Source organism: Dendropsophus ebraccatus, chromosome 1, assembly GCF_027789765.1.
Source record: "Dendropsophus ebraccatus isolate aDenEbr1 chromosome 1, aDenEbr1.pat, whole genome shotgun sequence".
Classification (NCBI taxonomy): domain Eukaryota; kingdom Metazoa; phylum Chordata; class Amphibia; order Anura; family Hylidae; genus Dendropsophus; species Dendropsophus ebraccatus.
The window spans coordinates 189,759,027-189,783,450 of NC_091454.1; the positions used below are offsets into that span (position 1 = coordinate 189,759,027).

General features: G+C 43.9%; 1 protein-coding gene across 4 annotated transcripts in view; it reads left to right on the top strand.

The window, feature by feature from the left end:
- TET3 (tet methylcytosine dioxygenase 3) overlaps positions 1–24,424 on the top strand; it is a 65,844-nt gene that overhangs the window by 17,296 nt on the left and 24,124 nt on the right. For 3 of the 4 annotated variants that reach the window (XM_069986867.1, XM_069986874.1, XM_069986888.1), the window contains one exon: positions 14,961–17,430. In XM_069986867.1, coding sequence (XP_069842968.1) covers positions 14,961–17,430 — 2,470 coding nt within the window. Of the gene's footprint in view, positions 1–9,897; positions 9,974–14,960; positions 17,431–24,424 lie in introns of those variants that run through there. The other variant, XM_069986881.1, reaches the window with a different exon arrangement.

Consider the following 24,424-nt stretch of genomic DNA (forward strand, 5'->3'; position numbering starts at 1 on the left):
CACTCCCTCCTCTTTTTCCATTCACTGCAAAAAATCAGGAAATTGTGACCTGTTGCATCAGACGTACCAGTCTGGTCTATAGAGAGGGGAGTGGGGAGGAGGGAGTTAGCCGACAGCAGAAAGCAGATAACAGAGGATTACACAACATGGAGGTTGGTGACAGCTGTAATCAGAGCTCAGAGAGGTCAGTGCTGACTGTCAGAGGAGATAAAGGGTGAGGTATTTGTAGATTTAACTCTTTGTTGTCCTGTTTTGGTCTTTTATTTAGCTCTCCCCATAGGAGAACAATGAAGACGGGGGAGAGCTTTAAACTGCTTTTTCATAATAAAAATGCATTTTTCGGCTAATAAACACAATTACAATGTTTCTTAAAATCACCTGGACTATTGATTTCTGCAAAAAAAAGTTTCACGACAGTGACACTTTAAAAATTGGGCCAGCTTTTGCCATCTCCATTGGGAGTGTTCCCTCTGTTGCACTACCTGGAACATTTTTCTTTTGCTACTTTCTCCAAGAATTGGATTGCCATATATTTAGGTGCCATGGTCAATGACCTGAAGTGGTGGCACTTAATAAGATCATTAGCTGTAGGTCTTTAAAGGGAACCTGTCACATTAAAATGCAGTTCAAGCTGTGAAGATGCCACAAGCTCATTTGGCTACCAAGGTTTTAGGAAAGCAGGTCTACTTTTTTTTTTTTTTCTTCAAAAAACTGTGCCTCGTGTGACCACAGGTTGTTTGTGGTATTGCAGCTCAGCCCTATAAACTTGAATTGATTTGATTTTCAATATAGCACATAACTTGTGTACAGGTGTGGCATGGTCTTTGGAAGAAAGCAGCTATGCTGCACAAATCCACTATAAGCCCTTTAAATATTCTTCTAAATCAGCTGGCTTTTAAAGGGAAGACACAGAGCAGATCGTGCAGGTGCTTGCAGGACGGGTAGACCTGCCCAACCGGTCTATATGAACAGGTGTGGTCCTGGAGGAGGAGAGCAAGTTCATTTAAAGAGACAAAGAGGATTTATAGGCTCACACACCTTCAGCTTCAGTGTTCTCTGAGGCAAAATAAAGCATGAGCAAAGCTGTGTCAAGATGACATGGACTAGCAGTACAACCAGGTATGGGGTTTTCTGCGAAGGTGAAGGACTCTTTGCAGGGCTGAAGGCTGACATATGAACTATATACAGGAGCTGCACCCTCAAAGGCATTGGCTGACTAGCCATATCTCTAGTAGAGCAAAGGTTGCTGGTTTCTGTTCTCGTGTTCTAACCTTCATTGTTGTTGACTGGTGGCTTTGTGCATGTGTCCATGGATTTTTGTGTTTCTCCAGTTTTATTTTGTCTTGGTGTAATTTTCACAGCTACAGTAAATGACAGTAATCTATCACTGTCATTTTACAGCATTTATGAAGAATGAGGCCTTTACATCTTGGTGTACTGAGATGAGCGATAAATCTATATATACACCGCTCAACTGTAACATTATAATCACCTAATCATGTAGGTTCTCCTTATGCTGCAAAACAGCTCTGATCCATCTGTACTTGCACTCCACAAGACCTCCGAAGGTGACCTCTCTTCCTTATATCTAGTGCCAGTTACCACAGGGGAAGACCTTTTCATATTCAACCATTGCGAAACAGTGTTTGCACGTTGCATTATCCCATTGCCATGAAGGAAGGCACTTGGTCTGCAACATTGTTAATGGGGGTGGTATATGTCAAAGCAATATCCACCCAAGGTGTCCCATCTAGTCATTGCCAAAGCATCACACTGCCTCTGCCGTGTTTATTCCTATAGTGCATCCAGGTGTCATCTGTTCCCCTGATAAATGATGCCCGTTCATCCACATGATGTAAAAAGAAGCCGTTTCTTCTGTTGCTTCATGCTTAAGTTCTGATGCTCACATGCCCATTAGAGATGAGTGCAACTCAAGTGTGCTCGAGTCCGATTATTCAGTGTTTCTATACCGGTGGTTTAAGAAGTTGGATGCGGCCCTAGGGCATCCTGGCTGAATTGTTTTCCTGGACTCCCTAGGGCTGCAGCCAATTTCTTCAGCCACCGGTATTCAAATATCGAATGATCAGACCCAAGCGTGCTCAACTTACACTCATCTGTAGTGCCATTGGTAGGTGCTTTTGGCAGAGGTAAGCATAACTCGTGCTGTAGTATATCGTCAGTGGCAAGCTGGTCGTTCCCTGGGAGGCCTCCAAAGAGCAGATCCCTAGGAAATGCCTAGATTTAACATTGACACCTTAAAGGGAACCTGTCACCCCCTGTGCCGGGATGACAGGCTCCCGACCCCCCGTTAGAGCCCCATATACTCACCTAATCCCGCCGTGTCCCGCTTCTGGAGATGGTCGGGTGACTGAGATAACAGCCGCTGCAGCCCGGCGCGCGCGCGCTGAGAGATGAGTCCAACGCTCATAGAGAATGACGGAGCGCTGGACTCTCCTGTCATTCTCTATGGGTGTTGGACTCATCTCTCAGCGCGCGCGCCGGGCTGCAGCGGCTGAGATCTCCGTCACCCGACCACCTCCAGAAGCGGGACCCGGCGGGATTAGGTGAGTATATGGGGCTCTAACGGGGGGTCGGGAGCCTGTCACCCCGGCACGGGGGGTGACAGGTTCCCTTCAAATACCCTACACCACCAGGGAACATAAAATGAACTCCTTTACTGTCATAAGGTCCTATTAAATCAACCATTATTGACCATACTTGGCTGATTACCAGCCGTTCCGGACGATAATCCTTTGGTGTAATAGCTCCTGTTAAAAGGCATCGATCAGCCGACATGCACAATGTCAGCTGATCGTTGTCATTTAACATGTTGAATCAAAATGATCACAACAGCGATGGTCTGCTGCCCACTGCCCCATGCAACAGGAGCTGCGTCCCCAGAGCGCCACTCTCTTCAATGTGCAGCCCAGATGATCTAAGAATCATTCAGGCACCTGGTCCCTGATAGCTGTCAGTGTTTAATAGGACAGACACCGAGCGGGGGACGAGAAGGAAGTGAGCGCAGATCTGACGGGTCAGTGCTCGCTTCCTCCTCCAATATCAGGCCGTGTAATAGGGGCTTTATACTGCTGGGGAATTCTAAGATGGCTCCTTTCACTATTATTGGACACAAGGACTTTTAACATGTCTATAAATGTAAAGTGGGGTCTCTACTGGATGCTCGTGGTCCTATTTTTTATTTATTTTTTGGTCAGTGACTGTCACTCAGTCATCTAGCCATCACAATTTGGCCCTTGTCAGTTCACTGTTCGTTTGCTCCTTAGTAACTCCCACCCCTGATGGGTGTCATTGGGACAAGATAATCCACCTTATACACCTCACTTTCGTGGTTTTTATATTCTGGCCGATGAATATTTGTGTGCACAAAGGAACGTCAGCCCATTTTGGTGTCCAGAGCTTTGCCTCAGCATTTAGCTTTCCTCCAGTACTGTCGCTGTGTCACCAGTTTCCGCACCACTGAGCCTGTCTTGACTACTATTATGTTCCAAATAATTGGGATAACGGCCGCTAAGACAGCAGCTAGACTGATAGACTTGTACTGTTCACGTGCTTATATGAACAATGATTTAGTGTTTAGGAGTCCCCGCTGTGTATGGTAGAACAAATATTCATAAAATGTAGCGCATAGTGCTTCAGTTAGTGACCCGTGATAACACAGAAGAATATGCAGCAGATATGCACTTTATAGTCATGGAAAGTTTTGGTTGCCATGGGATACAGTTGACACCTAGTTGTCAAACACATGATGAGTTCCCATGATGTAGTTGGACTTGCCTGGCATAAAGATGATACCTCCGAGATGGCAAATCACCAGAGCGAGCAGTATGCAGATGTTGAGCCAGCCATGAAAGCTTCAGTATTTCAGCTCTGCAGCTAGAAGAATTGTGAATACAGCTCTGGGCTTATACAGGCTGAAACTCAATAATACAAAGCATTTAAAGAGTTAAGCAAACATTATGTATGCATTTGGCTTGCTCCTGTTCTGCAAAAAGCAGAAGTCTGGGTTCTGCAGTGGAGCCACTAGTTGCCTTGATACTGAGGTCTAAAGCCTCTTACATGGGGTGATCAGCGAGAGCAAGCGAGCACCAACCTGCTAGGTCAGTGCTCTCTTGCTCTTCATTCCCTGCTCGCTGCTGATGCTATTACATGTGACGGCAGATAGCGGGTAAATGCGGAGGGGCCACGGAGAGCTGCAGGGGGGCCCATAAGAGATAGCGGTGGTCTGCTGTCGCTGCTCCTATTACACGGGGCGATGCAGGAGATTGTTGCTATCAAGGTCGTTTGTCTTTCAACATGTTGAAAGACAACGATCAGCCGACGTTGTGCATGTTGGATGATCGTTGCCTTTTATTACCCAAATCGTTTCATTGGCCGATAATTGCTTTGTGTAAAAGGCCTTGAGGCCTCATTCACATGTGCCAACCCAGATACACAATAGACATGTGTCCGCTGTCAAGGTGATAAGTTACCACCAAGAGATGTCTGGCAGTGGCCTTCTTCCAATCAGAACATGCACTTTACGCCACGCTTGCATGTGTATAGGGGAATTTGTTAGAGATGGCTGCTGTCCGAATAAGCGGTCTGCTGACAGGCCATTGTTGCCCCGTGTATCATGCCCAGCATACACTGGCGGATTCTTGTTCATCAGCTGCACATCTCCGTGTATAATTATGGATGTACAACAAAAAAAATTATGGAAGTAAAGGGGCCCACAATTTAACAGTTGTTGGCAAGTAATTGGCTCCTTAAATGAGCACTGATCTACTTGATCGGTTCTTACATCAGGCAGCAGTTTTACCTCATGATAGGCTAGGCTTGTACAAAGTCAATAAAGTCCATATCATGAAGCATTTTGAAATATAAGGCATCCAGAAACACATGGACCCATGGGCCCATAACAGTCTATTAGTACTATGTTACAATCGTGTACTCAGTGTCGGACTGGGGTATCTGGGACCCACCAGAAGAAATGATCCTGGGGGCCCACCAAAGAAGGACCAGTGAAAAACAACATGTCATTCAGTGTTTGTGCAGGTTCTAAAGCTGCGGGCCCACCGGAGGATCCTCTGGTGCTCTGGTGGGCCAGTCCGACACTGTGTGTACTCTTTAAATTTAACAAGGGAACAGATATAGTTTTTCTTCCCACGATTATCATGAAGACATTGCTATGTGTCTGTTTTATCAGATACAGATTTCTATCAACCTATTGGACCAATAAAACTTTACCAGTTGACCTCATTATTTCCACATTGTTTTTGAACTTCAGACCTAGAGATGGAGAATGTGATGGTTACCACACGTGACATCCTGCTAGAAAATAAATTTCTTCAAGTCTAAGCAACTTTCTACTTTCAGTCTGACGCAATGTAAGAACACATGAGTGTAGGGCTTCAAGCTTTAGTCTATCTATACACCGGTTAAAGATTTTCCAATCATTACCTATTACGTTACTTGAAACCTGCACATAATGAAAGGGTGCGGGTCGTGGAGAAGAAGGGTAAATGATTGACCAGGCGTGTATTACCATCTAAAGGTTGCTGCAGGGGAGCTGATACAAAATAAACTTTGGAGGTTACTGTTTGACTCTTGGAATGCTGAGGCTGTTAAAATGTAACCCATAGAAATCACAATCCAGGCCGTCAATGTTGATTTAAATTAGGACTGAAATTTTCTTAAAGGGAAAAAAAAAAATTCTGAACCTGAATCTGTTACAAGGAACTAATATCCCATACACTTGCTTGTTCCTAGTAGTATCTTTATTATCTGATACAGCTTAAAGTCTTAATCTACACCGACATGCCTTGTGTGTTTTTTTTTTTCGTTTTCACTTCCATTTCAATGCTGAAGTGTCTCCTCTATAGACATTGGTTGAATCTAGTAGTCTTCCTTTTATTCAGGGCCGATGTGTAGTACCGGAGCACGTGTAGTTGTATGACAACACATTTGTCCCCGCCCCCATCGGAACCTCCCCACCATCCGAAGTGCATAGACCTAACGGTGTGACTGGCGTCAGGTCACGTTTCTAGCATGTGGGAAGCCTCTGGTCTTAGAAGCAGGACACTTAAAAGTCTCCGCCTAAATTGGTTAACTCTTCTATGGTTTTATACTCTTAATGTTAAATATATTTCACTGTTGTGGGCAGAGCATGATTCATATGAATTATATCAAACAGAAATGGGATGAGATCATTTGTCTTGGATAGGACCAAATATTTCACCCACTGTGATTGATTTCATATTGGTGTCATCAGCCAAGGGTAAGATTTTTCCGAAGGGATACAAAAATCCCCATTGACACGTGCACGTTGTATAAATAACATTTAATAAGTCTGTTGCATGAAATTAGTCTGGAGATAAATGGCTACGCAATCCTAGCTATACACTGGTTATACCGTGAGAAGAGAGGGTCTAAAGGCTAGGGAGTATTTTCTGCTCGATGCTATGGAGCACTGGAATGTCACATTTCTAGCACATGTTGACGTTATTCCGAGCTGTTCTGTTAAAAAAAACAGGAAAGACTCGTCCAGCCAATCTTCCATTTAAAGATACAGTGAGTTAATTTGACGAGTGAAAATGTTCATAAGTTTTTAAAGATTTTTTATATTTATGCCGAAAACTGATACAACTAAGAAATTGAGCCTTACCTCCCCCTTACTTTCATGTATAGGAAATGTAGCATTACATTATGACCATTTGTGGTAACCCAGGGGCTGCAGGTGATGATACAGGAGCTACAGATGTTATGCATCACTTGTCACGGGGCTTGGACTGGTAGTTCGCTCTCCCTAGGACCCAACACATGCTTGTTTAAGTGTTCCTATTACCGCTCGTGCGGGGCGATAGTACAGAACTTAAACGAGTAGAGTCCAAGGTAGTTGCAGAACAGTTAACTTTTACTAAACAGTCTCTTAAAGGCACAGTACAATCAACACAAGGACCTTCTTCACAAGGTGCATTTTTCAGCTTCAAGGCAAGTAGGATCACTGCGGTAGCAGTTAGACTGAGATTTAGAAAGTCTCTATGGAGGATACTTTTGATTCCATCCTGGGTGACAGGATGGACTACCTATAGGGGACCGGTTCAATTAGCACAGCACTCCGCTTAACTAGCAACTTGGGAATTGGTTTCGTATACTCGACAATAACCTGTACACACAGGGAAGTCCATCAATGCTGGGTGAGTACATGGACTAGCATGTCCAATAGCACAGGCCTTAGGAGGAGCATTCAGAAAGCTAGCCATCAGTGTAATCCTTAGGTCCTGGTGAATTGTAGTGGGGCACATCGTTGAAAAGCTCTTCTCCAACCGCTGTCTGGTGACTAAAGCTTTCTGCGGATTGCAGGGCTCTGAAGACTTGAAAGACCCCCATCAGCATGGACAGGCCTTGGTCCCTCATCAGTGGTATTTGCACCCAGGTGTTTTTAGCCAGCCATAGTTGGGTAGAAAGAAACACCAGAATCTAGGAAAGTTGGCATACACTCCGGCTTGCTAGGCCTCATGTAGAACACACTCTTTGGGAATAGCTGGATACACTAGCAGGAACCTGGAACATACTGAAGACTCTTCATTCTCTGAGCAAAACCCCACTCTATACTGTTCTGAGCACATGGCCCTCTCCGTCCTAGGCTGGGTAATTAGGAACGTAACTTTGCTGGGTAACCTCTACAGGGAGTTGGCATTTCTTAGCGGGTGGCAGAAAGAAAATGCTTAGTCACATACACAGTGAACCCTTACAATACTCTTTCAGCATGTGCTTGCTGTCACTGAATAGAGAATAGTAAAAAATGCAATTTCTATACGTCATCGACAGATTAAACCATGTAATAAAGACAACAGTGGTGCCACCCTACATACACAGCAGCCGTGGACACAAGGGTTCTGGGAATCTGCACGGTCACATATATGGATAGGCAAGGTTTTCTAGTGTGGGAGCCCTTTTTACAGAAATGGGGGGTCGCAAATGGGTTTCACCCGTTTGTCACTTTGCCCTAGTAACTAATCTGTATGAGGGTTGCCTTCATGTGACTAACTCTTTAATTTTACACTTCTTATTATGGACTGACTTCTTTGAAGCACATGTAGAATGCTGCTTCAGTATAACCTTTCTTCTGTTTTGACTTGCAATGGTATGTTCATCAGTTGTAGGTTGGCTCTACTCCTAAGGTCTTCCAAGTACTGGTTTTGTGTTTTGAGTCTTCAACAGCAAAAGACAACAATACTTTACTGTAGAGGTCTGCACATGTATAATTTTTACTAGGCCTCAGGTTTTATGGTTGAACCTTATGGGCATAGGTGTTGCATGTTAGGATACTTTATTTTACTGTTTACTGTACTTTTTGCATTTTCAGATTTGGGCATAATCTGTCCTCTGTGCACACAACCCATTGGTGCACCATGAACCCAACTTTCTAAGACTTAAATAAGATTCTGTTGATTTCCAGCCCCTGGCAGCATTATAGAATTGGCACTATATTTTTGGTTGAGGTTGGCTTTTTTTAACCCTGATGAAGAACATGAGTTCTCACTAAAAGTTGTAGATGCATTTGGTTGGAACTTAAAGAAGCAGTCCAGATTTTTTTTTAAATTCTTTTCCACTGTAAGCTGGTACATGTACTTACCAACAATGATCCGATACTTCTGGCGCCACGTGACCCCTTCAGCTTTGCTGGTCAGGAGGCCGGAAGTCAGGGTCTCCCAATGCATCTCTATGAGAGTGCGCACATAGAGATGCATCGGAGACCCTGACTTTCGGTCTTCAATAGACCTGTAGAAAGAAAACGGTCAGAAGAGCCGTGATGTCACCGCCAGATGTGTTCTGCGGTGCTGTAGGACTTGAATGAAGCCGTGCCACAGAACAACGATCATCGTTGGTAAGTATATTCACCAGCCTGCAGCAGGAGGAAGAATAAAAAAAAACCTGGACTGCTACTTTAAATTCTGAAATGGTTATAGGTTTCATATTGTCTATACAAAATAGACCGATATATGTAGGGTAGTCAGTTGTGTTACATCCACAGCACAGACATTGGTTGTGCCCCCCAAACTAATTTTTCACTAAGTGTGTGTTTATGTACTCTCTTGGATCTGTTTATAAAGTGTTGAACTCTCCGTTCCGAGCAGGTATGCTTACTTCGTAGTAGTTAGTATTTCTAAACAGGCAGCCCATGAAAAGAGCGCGGCATAAGAGTGCGACATTCTACCGCTGTAGAGAAGCCATCTAATTATGGCAGTATTATTGTAGTAAGTATGGCACTTTGCGCTACATAAGCTGTGCCCAGCTTCTGATTGGCAGACAGTCTTACGCAGCCGTGGAAAGGGTGGACTCCGCTTTATCTGTCAGTGCTTTCCAGATGACATCATACGGGGAGATTGGGACTAAGAGCAAGAAAAGAATGGAAGCTCTCTCTGCCTTTCCGCGTGCCCTATGCCAGGGAGAAGTGAAACTCAATACCAAAAGCCAACAGTTTTCGAAGAGCGGAGAAAGACAGCTTTTCTTTTCCCGCTAGCAAGCATAGTCTTAAAGGGGAAAAAAAAGAGACAGCTAAAGTAATAGCAGCCTTACTCTGTTCCTATAAATGAGCAGAATCAGGCGACAAGGCCACCGGGGCGACACAGAATGCGGCATTTGATTCTGTTGCCATATAGCTGTTGTCCATGGAGAGAAGAACCGCCTGTCTCTCTTTTAGCGACCATTCTCTCTGTAGTTTGCAGCAGAGCGAGCCTGTGTGCTGTATGCAGAATGTACGTGTGCTGTTTGACAGGGCTAATGGCCCCTACAGCTGTTAGGAGGGGGGAGGGTGAGGTGTGTGTAGGCTGAATCTCTAAGCCGCTTCCTGCTCACCACTTCTACTCTCACGTCCTTTAAAGCCCCAGGACTTCTCTTCCTCCTTTATGCTTCCTCATTTTTAGCGATTCTGTTTTTCTTTTTCTTTTTTCTACGGGATCCTTCCAACGTAAGTGTCTCTCATTGTTCTTTCTTTTATAGTTCTCATTAGAATGGCATTCTTCAGGCCTTGTATCGATTTTTTTATTTTTTTTTGCTTATATTTTCTCTGTTCGGATTAGCACGTTGAGGTTATTCTGCGAAAGGGTTAAAAGGTTTGATGACGCCAGCGATCATGTGCTTTGAAAATGTGAGATTATGGTAAATTTAATTGCAGTGGATCATGAGGATCGTCGGCTCCTTTTGTCAAGGTTTTAAATGGCCGGTCATAGCACAGGCTTCTAATGTTATAGATAGTGTTGTGTTTGAAACAAGTCTGTAATCTCATATGCTATGAAAAATGTCATCTACATATCCCCATGGGTTACGGCTCAGTGCTTATGGTGTTACAGTGTGATTGCATTTCATTTTCTCTTTACACCCCCCCCCCTTTTTTTTCCCTCCCTTTGCACGGGAGGTTTTCTGCAAATATTATTTTATACCTATGTTTTATGTCTAAGGTACTTATATGCGGTGCCTTTAAGAAAGGGTACATTAAAGGATAGGATGTTTAAAGGATATGTAGTATGCACACTGTATTGTGATGAGCTATATTTCTGATAAGCTATATTTGTATAGTAAGAGACTGATTGTTGGGACACAATGCAAGATGGTGTGTGTGTGTGTGTATGTGCTGTATCAGAGAAGGTTGCTTGGAGGATGTTTAAGGAGATTCTGCGTTAGTACAAGCCTGGATTTCAGTGTGTCCCTCTGCAGCAGACAAAGAGGCAGCAAATGATGGAGTGTGATGGCTGGTGTGGGATTTTATTGGTTCACAAAGCCAGGCTCTCTAGCTGGAAAAAAAAGACGTCCTACTTAACCCTGTGCAGTTTCAGAAATGGACAACCCTCTAATTCTGTTACCGTGTTTAATGTGGTTCCAGTAATAGGTATAAGAATATTTTAGTAATCTTTGTGTAGCAAGGTCATGTAGCATGCTGTGTATAAAATGCCTTTCAAAAATGTAATCGAATAAAAAAAAAATTGTGTAACTCCTCGATTTCTTGCTTGTAGCACAGTTTTGGGGTAGAGTTGTTTTTTTTGTTTTTTTTTAGTGTTTCCCAATTAATTGTATACCTTCAGTAAGAAAGAGATGCATCTCAGCATCTTTCCAGTGTCCCATCAGCAAGGTCACAGTGGAACATGCATTAAGAGGGTAATAACATCTATGGGATACTTGGCCTAGACATTGACCTACCTTGGCCTAGACATTGACCTACCATGTATGTGTATGGCCAAAGTTGACAGACCTTCACCTTGGCTTTAGTGACCTAAACATGGAGGTCATGGGGACAGGATTTGGGTCCTTATTTTTAAACAAGTATAAACAAAAAAAATTCTGTACCTACACTAGAGATGAGCGCATCTCAACCATGCTCGAGTCTGATCATTCTGATTCAGCATTTGAAAAAGTTGGATGCAGCTCTAGAGATTCCTGGAAAACATGGATACAGCTATAGGCTATATCCATGCTTTCCAGGACTCCCTAGGGCTGCATCCAACTTCAGCCACCGATATTCAAGTGCTGAACAATCGAACTCAAGCATGCTAGTGTTACGTTTATCTCTAACCTATGTATATATACAGTAGTAGACACTTTTCAATACAATAGGGGAGATTTATCAAATATGGTGTAAAGTGAAACTGGCTCAGTTGCCCCTAGCAACCAATCAGATTCCACCTTTAATTTTCCAAAGAGTCTGTGAGGAATGAAAGGTGAAATCTGATTGGTTGCTAGGGGCAACTGAGCCAATCAGATTCCACCCTTCATTCCTCACAGACTCTTTGGAAAATTAAAGGTGGAATCTGATTGGTTGCTAGGGGCAACTGAGCCAGTTTCACTTTACACCATGTGTATATATAGTGTATACTTGCTGTACTGCTACATAAGTCTAGGGTGTAGATTTGTTGGGCGGTCTGTGACTGTGACACTGAATGTAACATATGATCACAGTTTATATATAACCCAAGATAAGGATGTCAGATTTTCAATGGCCCACCAGCAAGCTTACATCTGTCATTTACAGACAATCCTGTGCTTGTCGCGATCACAATGGATTGATACAGATATCTTATATCCATATAGGCAGCTGTCCGTAGGCCTAAAATCCCCCAGAGATTTGGCCATAAGGTCTAGTTATGAAAGAGGGTTGTGCTTTGACTATAGACACACCACACATTGAATTACATGTCTATATGATCTATTAATACATTGGACTGCCTTGCTGTTTAACCGATATGTTTTAGGGTCTGTTCAGTTGTGCTGTGGTTCTAAAGTTTACCACCACCAAATCGGTGAATATGTACTGACCCTGGTTATAAAAGGAATCTGAAGTGCATGTGTCATTCTAACCATTAAGCCATATGTGTACCTGTGGTAGGTACGGCCTTTTGGCCCAAGGAGTAGAGTCTGTGTGGTTGGCACAGAGCTGCACAGCGTCCAAGTGCTCCACTAGATAATATGCATATGAGGATCTTCTCTCCATGAAGGCAATCCCACACACTTCTCTATTACAGCTTCATGCAAATTAAGCCATAAAGGGGTATCCCAGCCCCTGTGTATAAAAAAAAATAAATAAATTATAAATTGCTTACCTAGCCTTGGTCACCCACCGGTGTGCTGCCCATCATAGGCCGAGACAGCACAATACCCTGGCCAGTGATTGACTGACTGGCAGCAGGTCCTGTTCCCAAGCACTTGCAGGAAGAAGAGAGATGATCAGGGGGCTAGATGCTCCCGGTCAGGGGCTAGGAAAGTAAACGTGTAATATAAATAAATAATTATCGGTTCCTAAATGCAGTCAGGTGACTTTGTACAACCCTGAAAGGCTAATTCTGACCAATGTAATATGGACAAAAGTATTACACTCGGTGCAAGCTCAACTGTGGGTATAGAGACCCATAATAATAGGGTCATACGTCTTTGATGTTACGGTGAAAACATATCAGCTGTTAGCCACGTGCAGCCAATCACAGCATTAGTTTGCTGTCAAACGATTGGCTGACGCATTTCAGCTGAAAGCTTTAAACCCTTAGGTTATGTTCACACTGAGTAAATAAGGCGGAATTCCACAGCAGAACTTTCCACCGCGGAATCCCGCCTGCCTCAGTGTGCCATAGCCTGTCTATATGAGAGCGCGCGCTCCTCCGCTACCGCCGCTCTCCACTCAAAGAAGTGACATATCGCTTCTTTGAGCGGAGGAGCACGCGCTCTCCCATAGAGAAGCTGTGGCACACCGAGGCAGGCGGGATTCCGCGGCGGAAAGTTCCGCTGTGGAATTCTGCCTGATTTACTTAGTGTGAACATACCCTTAGTATGGGTCCATAGACCTGAAAGCAGGCCAGAACTTATGCCTATAATATGGAGGCTAAATTATGGCCACGTTATGGTTGTTCAGATTAGGGCTTGGACATATATAGTGTGGATTTACGTAATGTGCATGAAAAAGGTACTTAAATAAAATACAGACCTTGTGTGACTAATATTCGTTGGTAACTATAAATTTACATTTTGGAATCGCCCACCTGTGTGTAGGTGTAAGGCTGACGCTAATTTGTAGTCATTGCCAGACTACAAACTCATAGATATTAGCTGATGCCCTTGTGTTATTAACCAGCATCTGTTATAGACATCTCTAATAGTAGTAGTTTTTTTTCCCCATCACTTTGTACAGTGTAGATTTTGCGTCTATGCGTAGGCTGTGGGAACAGATGAGCTGAATAAAGAGTAGCATTACCGAAAGGCCCACAAGCTGAATAGTTTGATGGTTTTCACATCAACATTTTCCTTCGAGATCATGAATTCTATGACTGAGCAACTTCTGCCCTGTGACTAATAACCTAACTGAATATTTGCATCATCCAACTGTAACGCATCAGCCTCCCAATTACTTTCATTGTGTCACATGAAACGTAGTCTTTATATTTAAAGGGAATGTGAGATCAGAAAATGTATTTTCCTTTTAACAGTTTTCCGTTTAACAATTTGGTTAAAGTGTACCTGTCATGCCGGCCTGCGGCCATATTAATGGCGAGTTCCTCTGTTAAACCGGAAGATCCAATGGGGGTTGTGCTCATTGTGATCTCATTGCGTGTTGGTATTCAAAGAGAACTGAACTTCTGGTTTAAGGGTATTTTCACACTGAGTAAATCAGGCGAAATTCCACAGTGGATCTTTTTGATGCAGAATCCCGCCTGTCTCAGTGTGGCACGCGCAGAGTGGCAGCAGCGGAAGAGCATGCGCTCTCCCATAGACAGGCTATGGCACACTGAGGCAGACGGAACTTTCCGCTGCAGAATTCCGCCTGATGTACGCAGTGTGAACATACAGTACCCTAAGGGTAAGTTTACACTACGGAATCCGCGCGGATAAGTTCCGGCGGATTCAGTCGCCCCTTCCTGTTCATGGCGGCACGCATATCCGCCAGCTCCATAGACACCTTTCTATGGCCGGGCGGATTCCGCATTTTGCCGAAAGAACTGACATGTCTATTCTTTTGGCGCACAGCGGAGTCTATGGAGCCGGCGGATATGCGTGCCGCCTTGAACGGGTACGAGCGACAGAAGTTCTCTGCGCGGATTCCGTAGTGTGAACTTACCCTCAAAGAGAAACTTTTATCTGTATTGAAAACGTCCTGAAATGTATTTATTTTTTTACCCTGGAAGAGGAGAGTCTGATTTACGCGAGTAAAATTTTACTATAAAGGGGCCAACCCCTTTAAAACAGCCCAGGTAAGGTGGCTGTGCCCATGATCATGTACAGAAAAGAGAATTGATAAAAAGTCTACAATCAGGAAATACACCAAATATGTCTTAAGTAATTTGATTTGAATAAATAAAAAAGGTTATAGGTTAGGCGAAAGAGATGGTAACGTACATAGTAGGCTATACATTTTGTGTTTTGCTAGTATTAAAATATAAATGATTGATTTTGTCTTTTTCACTTCTGTCTTTCCCCAGAATTGTTCAGAAGGTATTTTAGTTGATGGACCCAAAACAGACCAAATGGAAACGGGGCCAGTCAATCCTGTTGAAGAAGGAAGGGTGACGCAGGCATGTGACCAAGTCCTGCTGAATAAGGGAAGTGAAGATTTGGGAAACAGGTTATTAATGGAAGCGAACACTTGGTTAAGCAATACCCCTATTCCACAGGATCCTGGCGAAAAAATCAATTGGGATAATGCTCACATGCGCAATCATGCTGCTGCTAACAATTCACATTTAGAAGATGCCAAAAACCTAGTAGCATTCTCTGCTGTGGCTGAGGCTATGTCCTATGGGTTACCAGCATCAGGGACTCCTTCTATGGTGTCAATGCAGCTATATGAAAAGTTCCATTATGAGATGAATAGAGAAGGCTCTAACCTTCCAGAAAATAAACCTCCATCTTGCCCAGAAGATCTTAATACTCTAAAAACAGCTCTGGAACTTGCAAAACATGGCATGAAACCTCCTAACTGTAACTGTGATGGACCAGAATGTCCAGATTACTTGGAATGGCTTGAGAACAAAATAAAATCTGCTGTTAAGGACCATCAAGGTGGCTCACACAACCCCCTGAGTCAGGTCAGCAGGGAGCTAGTGGAAAAGAACTACTCTAAAGAACAGGTGCTAGCACTAGAAAATAAGATGGCAAAATGCCCTTCAGGCCCCCTTCCTTTTTCTCAGGATGCATGGAGCATTGCAAAAGAGAAAAATATAAGTCTGCAAACTGCAATTGCCATTGAAGCGCTTACACAATTATCTTCTGCACTTCCACAAACAAACAAGGATTGCCCCAATGGCCCTCCACAAACTCCTTTACCTTCCCATGAACGGCTGACGCATTTTCCACCTGCAAAGGGTGACCAGGGTCAGTTATTACCAATGTCATGCAATGAAATGTTCCAGAATCAGCAATCCCAAATATACACTGGTAATAATGCACTTCCTATGTCTCAACCCTCCAGACAAACGTCTTGGGATCAAAGCAAAGCATCTAGTTATCAAAAAGGACAATACATTCCAGAAAAACTATCTCATGGCACTCCTATGCTGCAAAATGACGTATCCACTCCACAAAAATCTGAGTTTATGCAGCACTGGGCTCAAGGTCAAGAGCAACCAAAAACACCCTCCGACCCCATGTCTGGGTTGAAGCAGTTGCTTGGGAATGCAGATGATTACATTAAGTCTGTGTTCAAGGGACCCGAGTCCATAACCCCCAAAGTAAAAAAGCCAAAGCAAGGCTCTGTGAAGAAAGAAACCCCAACATCCGATTTTTACAAAATGTCACCAGATCAGCAGTTGTCTCAGCTGCTACAAGAATCTGATTTCCATCGGAGTGCACAGGCTGCATTACAACAACATCTCCACCATAAACGCAACCTCTTCTTAGACTCGCAGGCTGCGCAGCAAGGGTCACAAGAACAACAAAGCTGGTGGGTGCCAAACTCACAAAAGGTCCCAAAGACCACAGATAAGCCAGTAAAGGAAAGGAAAAAGAGAGGGCAGTCCCCATCACAGAAACAAACTGAGCCGAAGATAAAAGTCCCTCGTAAACAAGTACAGATTAAAAAGCCTAAGCAAAAAGATGGCCAGGCTCTCTTCTTGCCAGTGAGCCAAATTAAAATAGAAGAATTTCACCCATCTCTGCATGAAGCTAGCCATCCCAATGAAAAGGTTGACCAGTCTCTTCCCAATGACAAATCAATGGTGCTTACATCACAGCCTGCGCTACAGGCTAATCTTGACAACAGATTTACATTAAACACTCAGGAAATGTGCTCTGTAAATCAGCCAAATAATGGGCAGGGCAATAGCTTATCTCTCGGTAATCCTCAAACCAACAGTTTTGGTCCAAAAAGTACCAATACCACCTCGTCTATTGATGACACCAGCTCTAGCTCTGGACAAAGCGACTCTGCCAGTCAGCAGGCCAATGCGGGTCAAGTTTCTGTTCAAAATGATCTAATTGATGACAAATTTGAAGATTTGATCAGGCAGTTTGAGGCAGAGTTTGGTGACGACTTCCCACTCCCAAATACAGAGATGGCCTCTCAAAATGGTGCAAGTCCTGCAAAACCAGCAATGTCTTTAGAGCCACAGGCCAGACCTCCATTCCCTCCCCAACCACCGCCAGCTCAAAACCCTACCGCGCCCGTAGGGCAAGAAATGTCTCAGAATTTTGATAGTCTGTTCTCATCCAAATCTCCAAAACAGGTCAAAATTGAGTCTTCTGGTGCTATTACAGTGGTGTCTACCACATGCTTCTACTCAGAGGAAAATCAGCAACTTGATGGAACTCCTACAAAAAGCGAACTGCCTTTTAATCCTACTCTAAGTGGGTTTTTGGAATCACCATTAAACTATTTAACTTCTCCAACCAAGAGTTTACTGGACACTCCAGCTAAAAGGGCTCAAGCTGAATTCCCAACATGTGACTGTGTGGGTAAGTACAAAAATGTATTTATGTATAAAACTGTCTATTGGGCAAGATATTGACTTTTCCACACAGCCGATGTGTCCAGTGAATTCTCCAGAACATCCAAAAAGTAACCTTACAAGGTGGGGCATATAGCGTAACCATCAACACAAACTGAAATTACTGGTAGTCGGAGTAATAGGGATTGCAGATGTTGGCAAGGAATATAATAATAATAATTTTATTTATATAGCGCCAACAGATTGCGCAGTGCAGTTATTTTGGTAAAGCTTCTTGACACTGTTGACATAGGTGAGCTCAGATCGAGCCAAAACAGTTGCTCTGGCAGCAACACCACCTGCAATGCCATACGACTTGCCAGCAATTGCATCACTCTGTAATCTTACTGCGCTGGCTCAGTGTCTCCACAGGGCTGCTTGTAGACATCTGAATTTTCAGATGAGTTCTCATTACACAAGGCACTGTAAGAAACACTAACACTGGTGCTACTTGGAGACTTCTTGTAGTTTTAATTATCAAGTTATATTTACCACACTGAGTTACCTTGAGTTGCATGCACCAAAATGGGTTGTTCAGTGTGATCTCTTATTTAAGAAGAGAAAAATTCTTTGCCTCCATGACCCACCAACATTATTCCAAGGCTAACCAGGTGCACACTGGTCATAACTTCCTGGACCAATCTCGACACTAAAGAAATGCCCATGCCCTATTATTGGCTGCAGTAGTGACCCATCTCAGTCAGTGATTGGCTCAACAGGCATTTCCTTGGAGTCAAGATGGCACCAAAAAGTGGAGAGCAGTGACAACAAGGTAAGTGCCCAAAAAGCCAGTCTGACAACCTCTTTAAATACTACAATGTTTTGTGTAGCTCAAGCCTTTCAGGTAGCCATACACCTTAAATAATAGTAGGTTGATGGCTGTACAAACCTCTTACTAATGATTCTTATTCAGATATAGCCATACACATTTTAGTACGTATTGGCCACTAATTATGATTTAACTGGCCATACATGATCAGTGACTGTGGGAATGTTCCGAAGGTGTCTTTAGCATATGATCATTTGGTGAGTTATCTCTGGTCTCCCCATATACATAAACTGGACGGCTGGACATTCGAGTGTTCTCTATGGGAGGGGTGAGCCACAACCAGACAGCTCTGTTGTCTGCTTATCCTCCAAGGTTGCCCAGTGACAATCCATCACACGTGACTGGTGGAGATTGGGGTGGTCTCCATAGACCTTACACCAGCTTGGCTTGACTTTAATGTAAAGTTTATGGGCACCTTTATTATCCATAACCAAGTCATCCATGCTCAACCAAGCCAATTATGCATGTGTTTAGGTAGTAAAGGAGGAATATTTGTTGGCAAATATGACCACTTTTAGAGGTCTTTTATAACAAGACTACAAACCCTTTCTATATTCACCCAGAATGGCCCCATACTAGTTAGATTGGCTGCTGTATCCACAACGAGCATCAAAAAATGAAGGTCCTCATAAACCTTAAAGCGAATGAACCATCAGATACATTCGCTTTAATTTTTGCCCATGGATAGAGTGTTGGTGCTGTGGTCTTTTTTTTTATTTTTTTTTATCGTGGCACGCTTCTTGTGTACAGTGGTGTTCTATTCACAGGCAGTGGCGCAGGGGGAACAGCACTGGAGGCTGGCCAGCCCGTCCCCAGTGGAAAGAAACCACCGCCCCTCTATGACGCGGCTCCATCAGAATCAATGGAGCCGCATCATAGAGGGGCGGGTTTTTCCTCCCACTGGGGGTGGGCCAGCCCGCCTCCAATGCTTCACCCCCGGCTGGTGCCCGTGAATAGAACGGCGCCGTACACGGGAACCGTGATGCTGTTTAAAAAAGAGACCGCGGCATCGGCTTCCCCACGCTGGCTCCGTTCTATCCATGGGCAATGTGTACACTTCACTGGGGAAACCTACAGTTACATAACATTTTCTAAAACTAATTTATGTACATCTGTTAGTAGTGTGACCGCCATTCCAAGCAAGATCCATTTGATAATAGGATATTAAAATACAATGAGTAGCGCAAAAAATAAGAAACATTGCAGAAACCAAAGAAAAAGAGCAACTACAATACACAGGTTATTCTTCTGTCCTATTTAAGGAACACTTAAGGGATTTTGTAGCGTCTGATATCCCCCTCTCGAATTGTCTTAAAGCAGAGGAAATCCCCACCCATACTTTTCTGCACAATATTTCACAACAATACGGATATTCTGGAATGTCAGCCATGACCATAACTGTGGGAGAAAATCTACAGCTGTGGGGTTATTTTGCTGTGATAACTTAATATGTAGATGGGAAGGGTGTGGAGTGATCCAGTAAAAGTATAGTCTTCACAAAGGGTTAAAATACCACATTCCTGAATTGTAAGATAAACCATTCCTGCCGTCCCCGTGTGTAACCGTAGCCAGGAAACCATCCAAGGGGTTAATCACTCGCTAGCTACTTTAACGTATCAGTAGTGGCGTCCTGGTTGCTTAGTAACGTCCACCGCCTCTTTACCACATGTATTTGTCAACCATTCTCCAAGGTTGAACAGCTGGGCGGCAACTCGGCACCACAAGCCGCCTGTAATACTCGGAATATTTTCCCCGCTTACTTTACTCCGCACAAATTAGACATCAAGGTCCCTTCAGAATTATCGGCATGTTCCTCGAAATCATCAGGAATGAAGCGGTGGTGTTCGTGGCAGGGTTTTCGAGCTGCCCGAAATGAATCTCCTCAGTTTTAGGTCGAATCGACCATTTACTGCTTCCGATTAGTAGTATTTCCAAAGTGCAACCATCTCTCTTCTTCCGATTGTTAATGAGATTACTGAAGCCTACTGCATTTCAAGACTTTTTTGTTTTTTCAGATTGACGATAAATGCATTCTTTACATTGCTTACATTCCAAGAGTTCCACTTATAACTTACATAGAGCTTTGCCTGGTTGATGGGTCCTTTTGATATCTCTTCTATCACGAATCCTCAAAACAAGGGGCTGCTCACTGATTTTATGCTACAGGGTGGGGCAATGCAAGTCAGTATCTTAAATCTCTCTTGCGTCTATGAAATCTCTAGAATCACTGGCGTAGCAAGATATAAAGTCATGACCTGCAAACTTCAGAGATGTTCAGCCTTTCTGTTTTAGACTGGATTCAAATAGTATATTACTCAGTATTTGGTCCTTATTTCAGTTAATATTTTAGTCAAAACCAGGGGTGGAACAGACAGAAAAACTATAATGGAAGAATTATTCCTTTTGCCTAACAATACAGACAAAATACTGACCAAAATGCTACGTGTGAACCCAGTTTAAGACTAAATTTGCATGTGGGAAACACAAAGTGCCTGGGCGTTTGAAGAAGGAAGTCATTAAGTCCTCCCCTGAAGAGCTGTGAAACGTCACCTACTTCAAACCACCATTCTCACCATCTTTACAAAACAAGGGGTTTATTTCTCTTGTTAGATGATTATGGAGACAACAACCACTTGATATTCCTACAAGGTTGTAGGTTTCCATTTGAAACCACCACTTCCCTTACTGATAATTGGCCAATTGATGTAACCAGTAAGTAGTTGGCTGTGCTCTTTGTAGTCTGCTCCCGCCATTCAGGAAACTGGCCGAATGCACACGTGCATAGGCAATCGGGCTGAATTATTGTAGGGCCAGCTTTCCATCTCAGTAAAGGTCCATTTACACAGAAAGATTACCTGGCAGATTATATGCCAAAGATTTGAAGCCGAAGCCAGAAACAGACTATAAACAAGGAACAGGTCATAAAGGAAAGCCTGAGATTTCTCCTCTTTACAAATCCATTCCTGGCTTTGGCTTCAAATCTTTGGCAGATAATCTTGCTGTGTAAATGGGCCCTAAATTATAACAAGCAAATTGGTTCAGTCCTGACCACTGAAGACTTCAGCAGATCTTGAACATAATTGTCTGTGGAACAAAGGGTAAGAACTGCTCTTGCACAGCCACTGCTCCATTTGTTGTGTATGGTGCCGCCAAACGTTTGCGAGCACTAAACATGGCAGCATTTGACATCTTAATAGGCAGTGAATGTGGATAGGGGATACCTTACTGAGATGGGAATGCCTCTGTAAAGTGAATGTCATTTGCAATTAATGCTCCAAACACTGACACTGACCAAACAGCTATCCAACTAGATCAGCAGTTTGAAACCTGATTTGCGGCTTCCAAATTCACTCTGAGCCTATGCTCCCACATAGCCTTACGGGTGGTGTCACAATTGTCGGGTGCCAACAGCGCATTGTTACGTGTAATAGTGATGCGTGGCCGGCGGCTGGCGATTTGCAAAGTGTATACATTACCCATCCATGGTCCAGGGCTTCCCTTGCAGTCCGCTTCTCCCCGGATCCCACGCGCTGCAGCTTCAGAGCGGCCTGTCTGAGCTGACAGGCTGCTCAGCCAATCACTGTCCGAGACCGGCGCAGACAGTGATTGGCTGAGCGGCCTGTCAGCTGACACAGGCCGCCCTGAAGATGCACCGAGCGGGGAGAAGCAGACCACAAGGGGAGTCCTGGACCATGGACAGGTAATGTATGCAGTTTAAGCAAGGGCTGCAGGGACATCGGTAACGATGTCCATGCAGCCCTTGTTAAACGATTATCGTGCCGTGTAATAGGCCCAGTAAACGAGCGCCAATCTAGCAGGCGCTCGTTTACAGTTATTATCGGGCTGTGTACCCTTACTTTCTTTTCAGTTCTCTTGCTTAAAAAGGATTCTTAACGCCCATGCCTTGTTTGACTTTTTTTTTAAAAAAGATATTTCCTTCAAAAAACAAAGGTATTGTTACTTTTCTTATCTAGATATCTGTAGCGGTATCCGTACTGGTGTGCGGTGCCTCATAGTAGCCGGCCGGAGGTCGGGATACAAATAATGAGCAATAAGGAAGTTGTCACTCCTGGAGGAGTTTAGAGTTTTATTACCAGCCAGGACAAGGGCCATGCTATCCGTCAAGGACTGATAAGGATTTGTCAGCAGGACTGAAATGGGGTGAATGCACCAACACACTCCAGGTGGCAATTACTCCTAGGTCAGATGGTTCAGGGAGGAGCCTTCTATGTGCCAGCATTAAATCTCACAGGTCTGCCTTCTGGTCTAGTAGTAGGTTGAGAGGTCAGGTTAGTCCAAGGTGGCCGCCAGATGACATTTTCACGACAAGTATTGGTTGGGCCACAAGCACTGTTATATTTCCATACTTTTAAGAACATTAGCGGACATCTGTTCATCTATATTCGGTGATCTGGAAAATGTTATAAATAAAGGTTCTCCCACAAGCAAACAAAAATGTGCGATGATGCGTCATATGAATATTTAATCTATATCTGTCGTGTAGTGGTACATGTGGGCAAGTCACCCTAGTTTTATGTCTCCACGTTATGCCCACACATTACCAGTGACTGCGTAGATGACAGTGCCTTCATTTCTATACATGTAAGGCAGGGATGGGGAACCTTCGGCCCTCCAGCTGTTGCAAAACCACAATTCCCATCATGCCTGGGTGATGAGAGCTAAAGCTTTGGCTGTCCAGGCATGATGGAAATTGTAGTTTTGCAACAGCTGGAGGGCCGAAGGTTCCCCATCCCTGATGTAAGGAGTGACTGAGTGTTAGTGACCAGGTGGACATTTGTGTTTACTGTTTTAGTGAACTTATAGAAATTACAGTAGCCTGAATTGGTTCTAACAAGGGTCCTATTACATGGAGCGATAAACGACCAAATCAGGTTGATTTGGTCAATTTAGGGCTCCGTGTAATAGAGGCAACGATCAGCTGATCAAATGATCGACTGATGGTTTCTTTGGGTCCAGACCTAAAATTGTCAGGTGCACATTGCTATGTGTAATAGTGATGCACGGCTAACAGCTGATAATTGTAGCCTAAAATAATAAAGCATTAACTTACCTTACCATGTTCCCTGGTCTCCTCGGGGGCCTTTCCTGTTTTCTGCTGATCTGCCTACTGCTCTCTTCTGTTCCAGCTTCTGCACTGACAGGCCGCGGGTGTTCAGCCAACCATTGGCCGAGACAGGCCATGGCCAGTGATTGGCTGAGGGACTGTCAATGTAGAGACTGGAACAGAAGGCAGAGCTGCAAAGACCAGGGAAGGCCCCGAGAACACCAGAGAATGTGGTAAGGTAAGTTAATACAGTGATGCCTTGGATTACGTGCACAATTTGTTCCGGAACTGTGCTTTTAATCCAAATCCACTCTTAAACCAAAGCAAATTTTCCCATTAGAAATCATAGAAATGCAGACAATTGATTACACACCCTAAAAATAATGATTTTTTTTATTTTGAATAACATGTAAAACAGAAGAAACATTCAGAAACAGCTGAATATGTGATATTATAAGTTACTGTATAGGAATGGAGAGGATGGGAAACACAAGGGCTGACAGAGACTGCAGGGAGCATGAAGAAATGAGCAGGGCAGATGTGGGCACATACATGCAGCACTGTCTGTCCAGGGAGAGAGGAGTTACAGCTATGGAGAGATTACCCCCCACAGTCCTGTCCTCTGATGTAAGCCCCAGCCTGAAGTGGATCTGCTATGATTTGGAAGGTGAGGGAGACTTACTGGGTCAGAGTACAGTGCTGTAGACCCCGCTATGCAGACCATGCCCCTCCCCCACTTCCCCTCCCACCCAGTACAGGGAGCTCTTAAACCAAAGCAATGCTCTTAAACCAAGTCACAATTTTTAAAAACTGTGAGCTCTTAAACGAAAACGCTCTTAAACCAAGGTACCACTGTCCTTTATTATTTTACACTAAAGGCAAGGGCTGCACTGACGACGCTAACAATGTCCGTGCAGCCATTGCTGCCCGATAGTTGACCCGTGTAATTGCTCAGTAAATGAGTGTCCATCTAACAGATCGGCACTCATTTACAGTTTGTAATCGGGCCATGTAAAAGCACCCTAAGGGCTCGTTCACATCATGTGTGTCTTTAAGGGCACGGATATG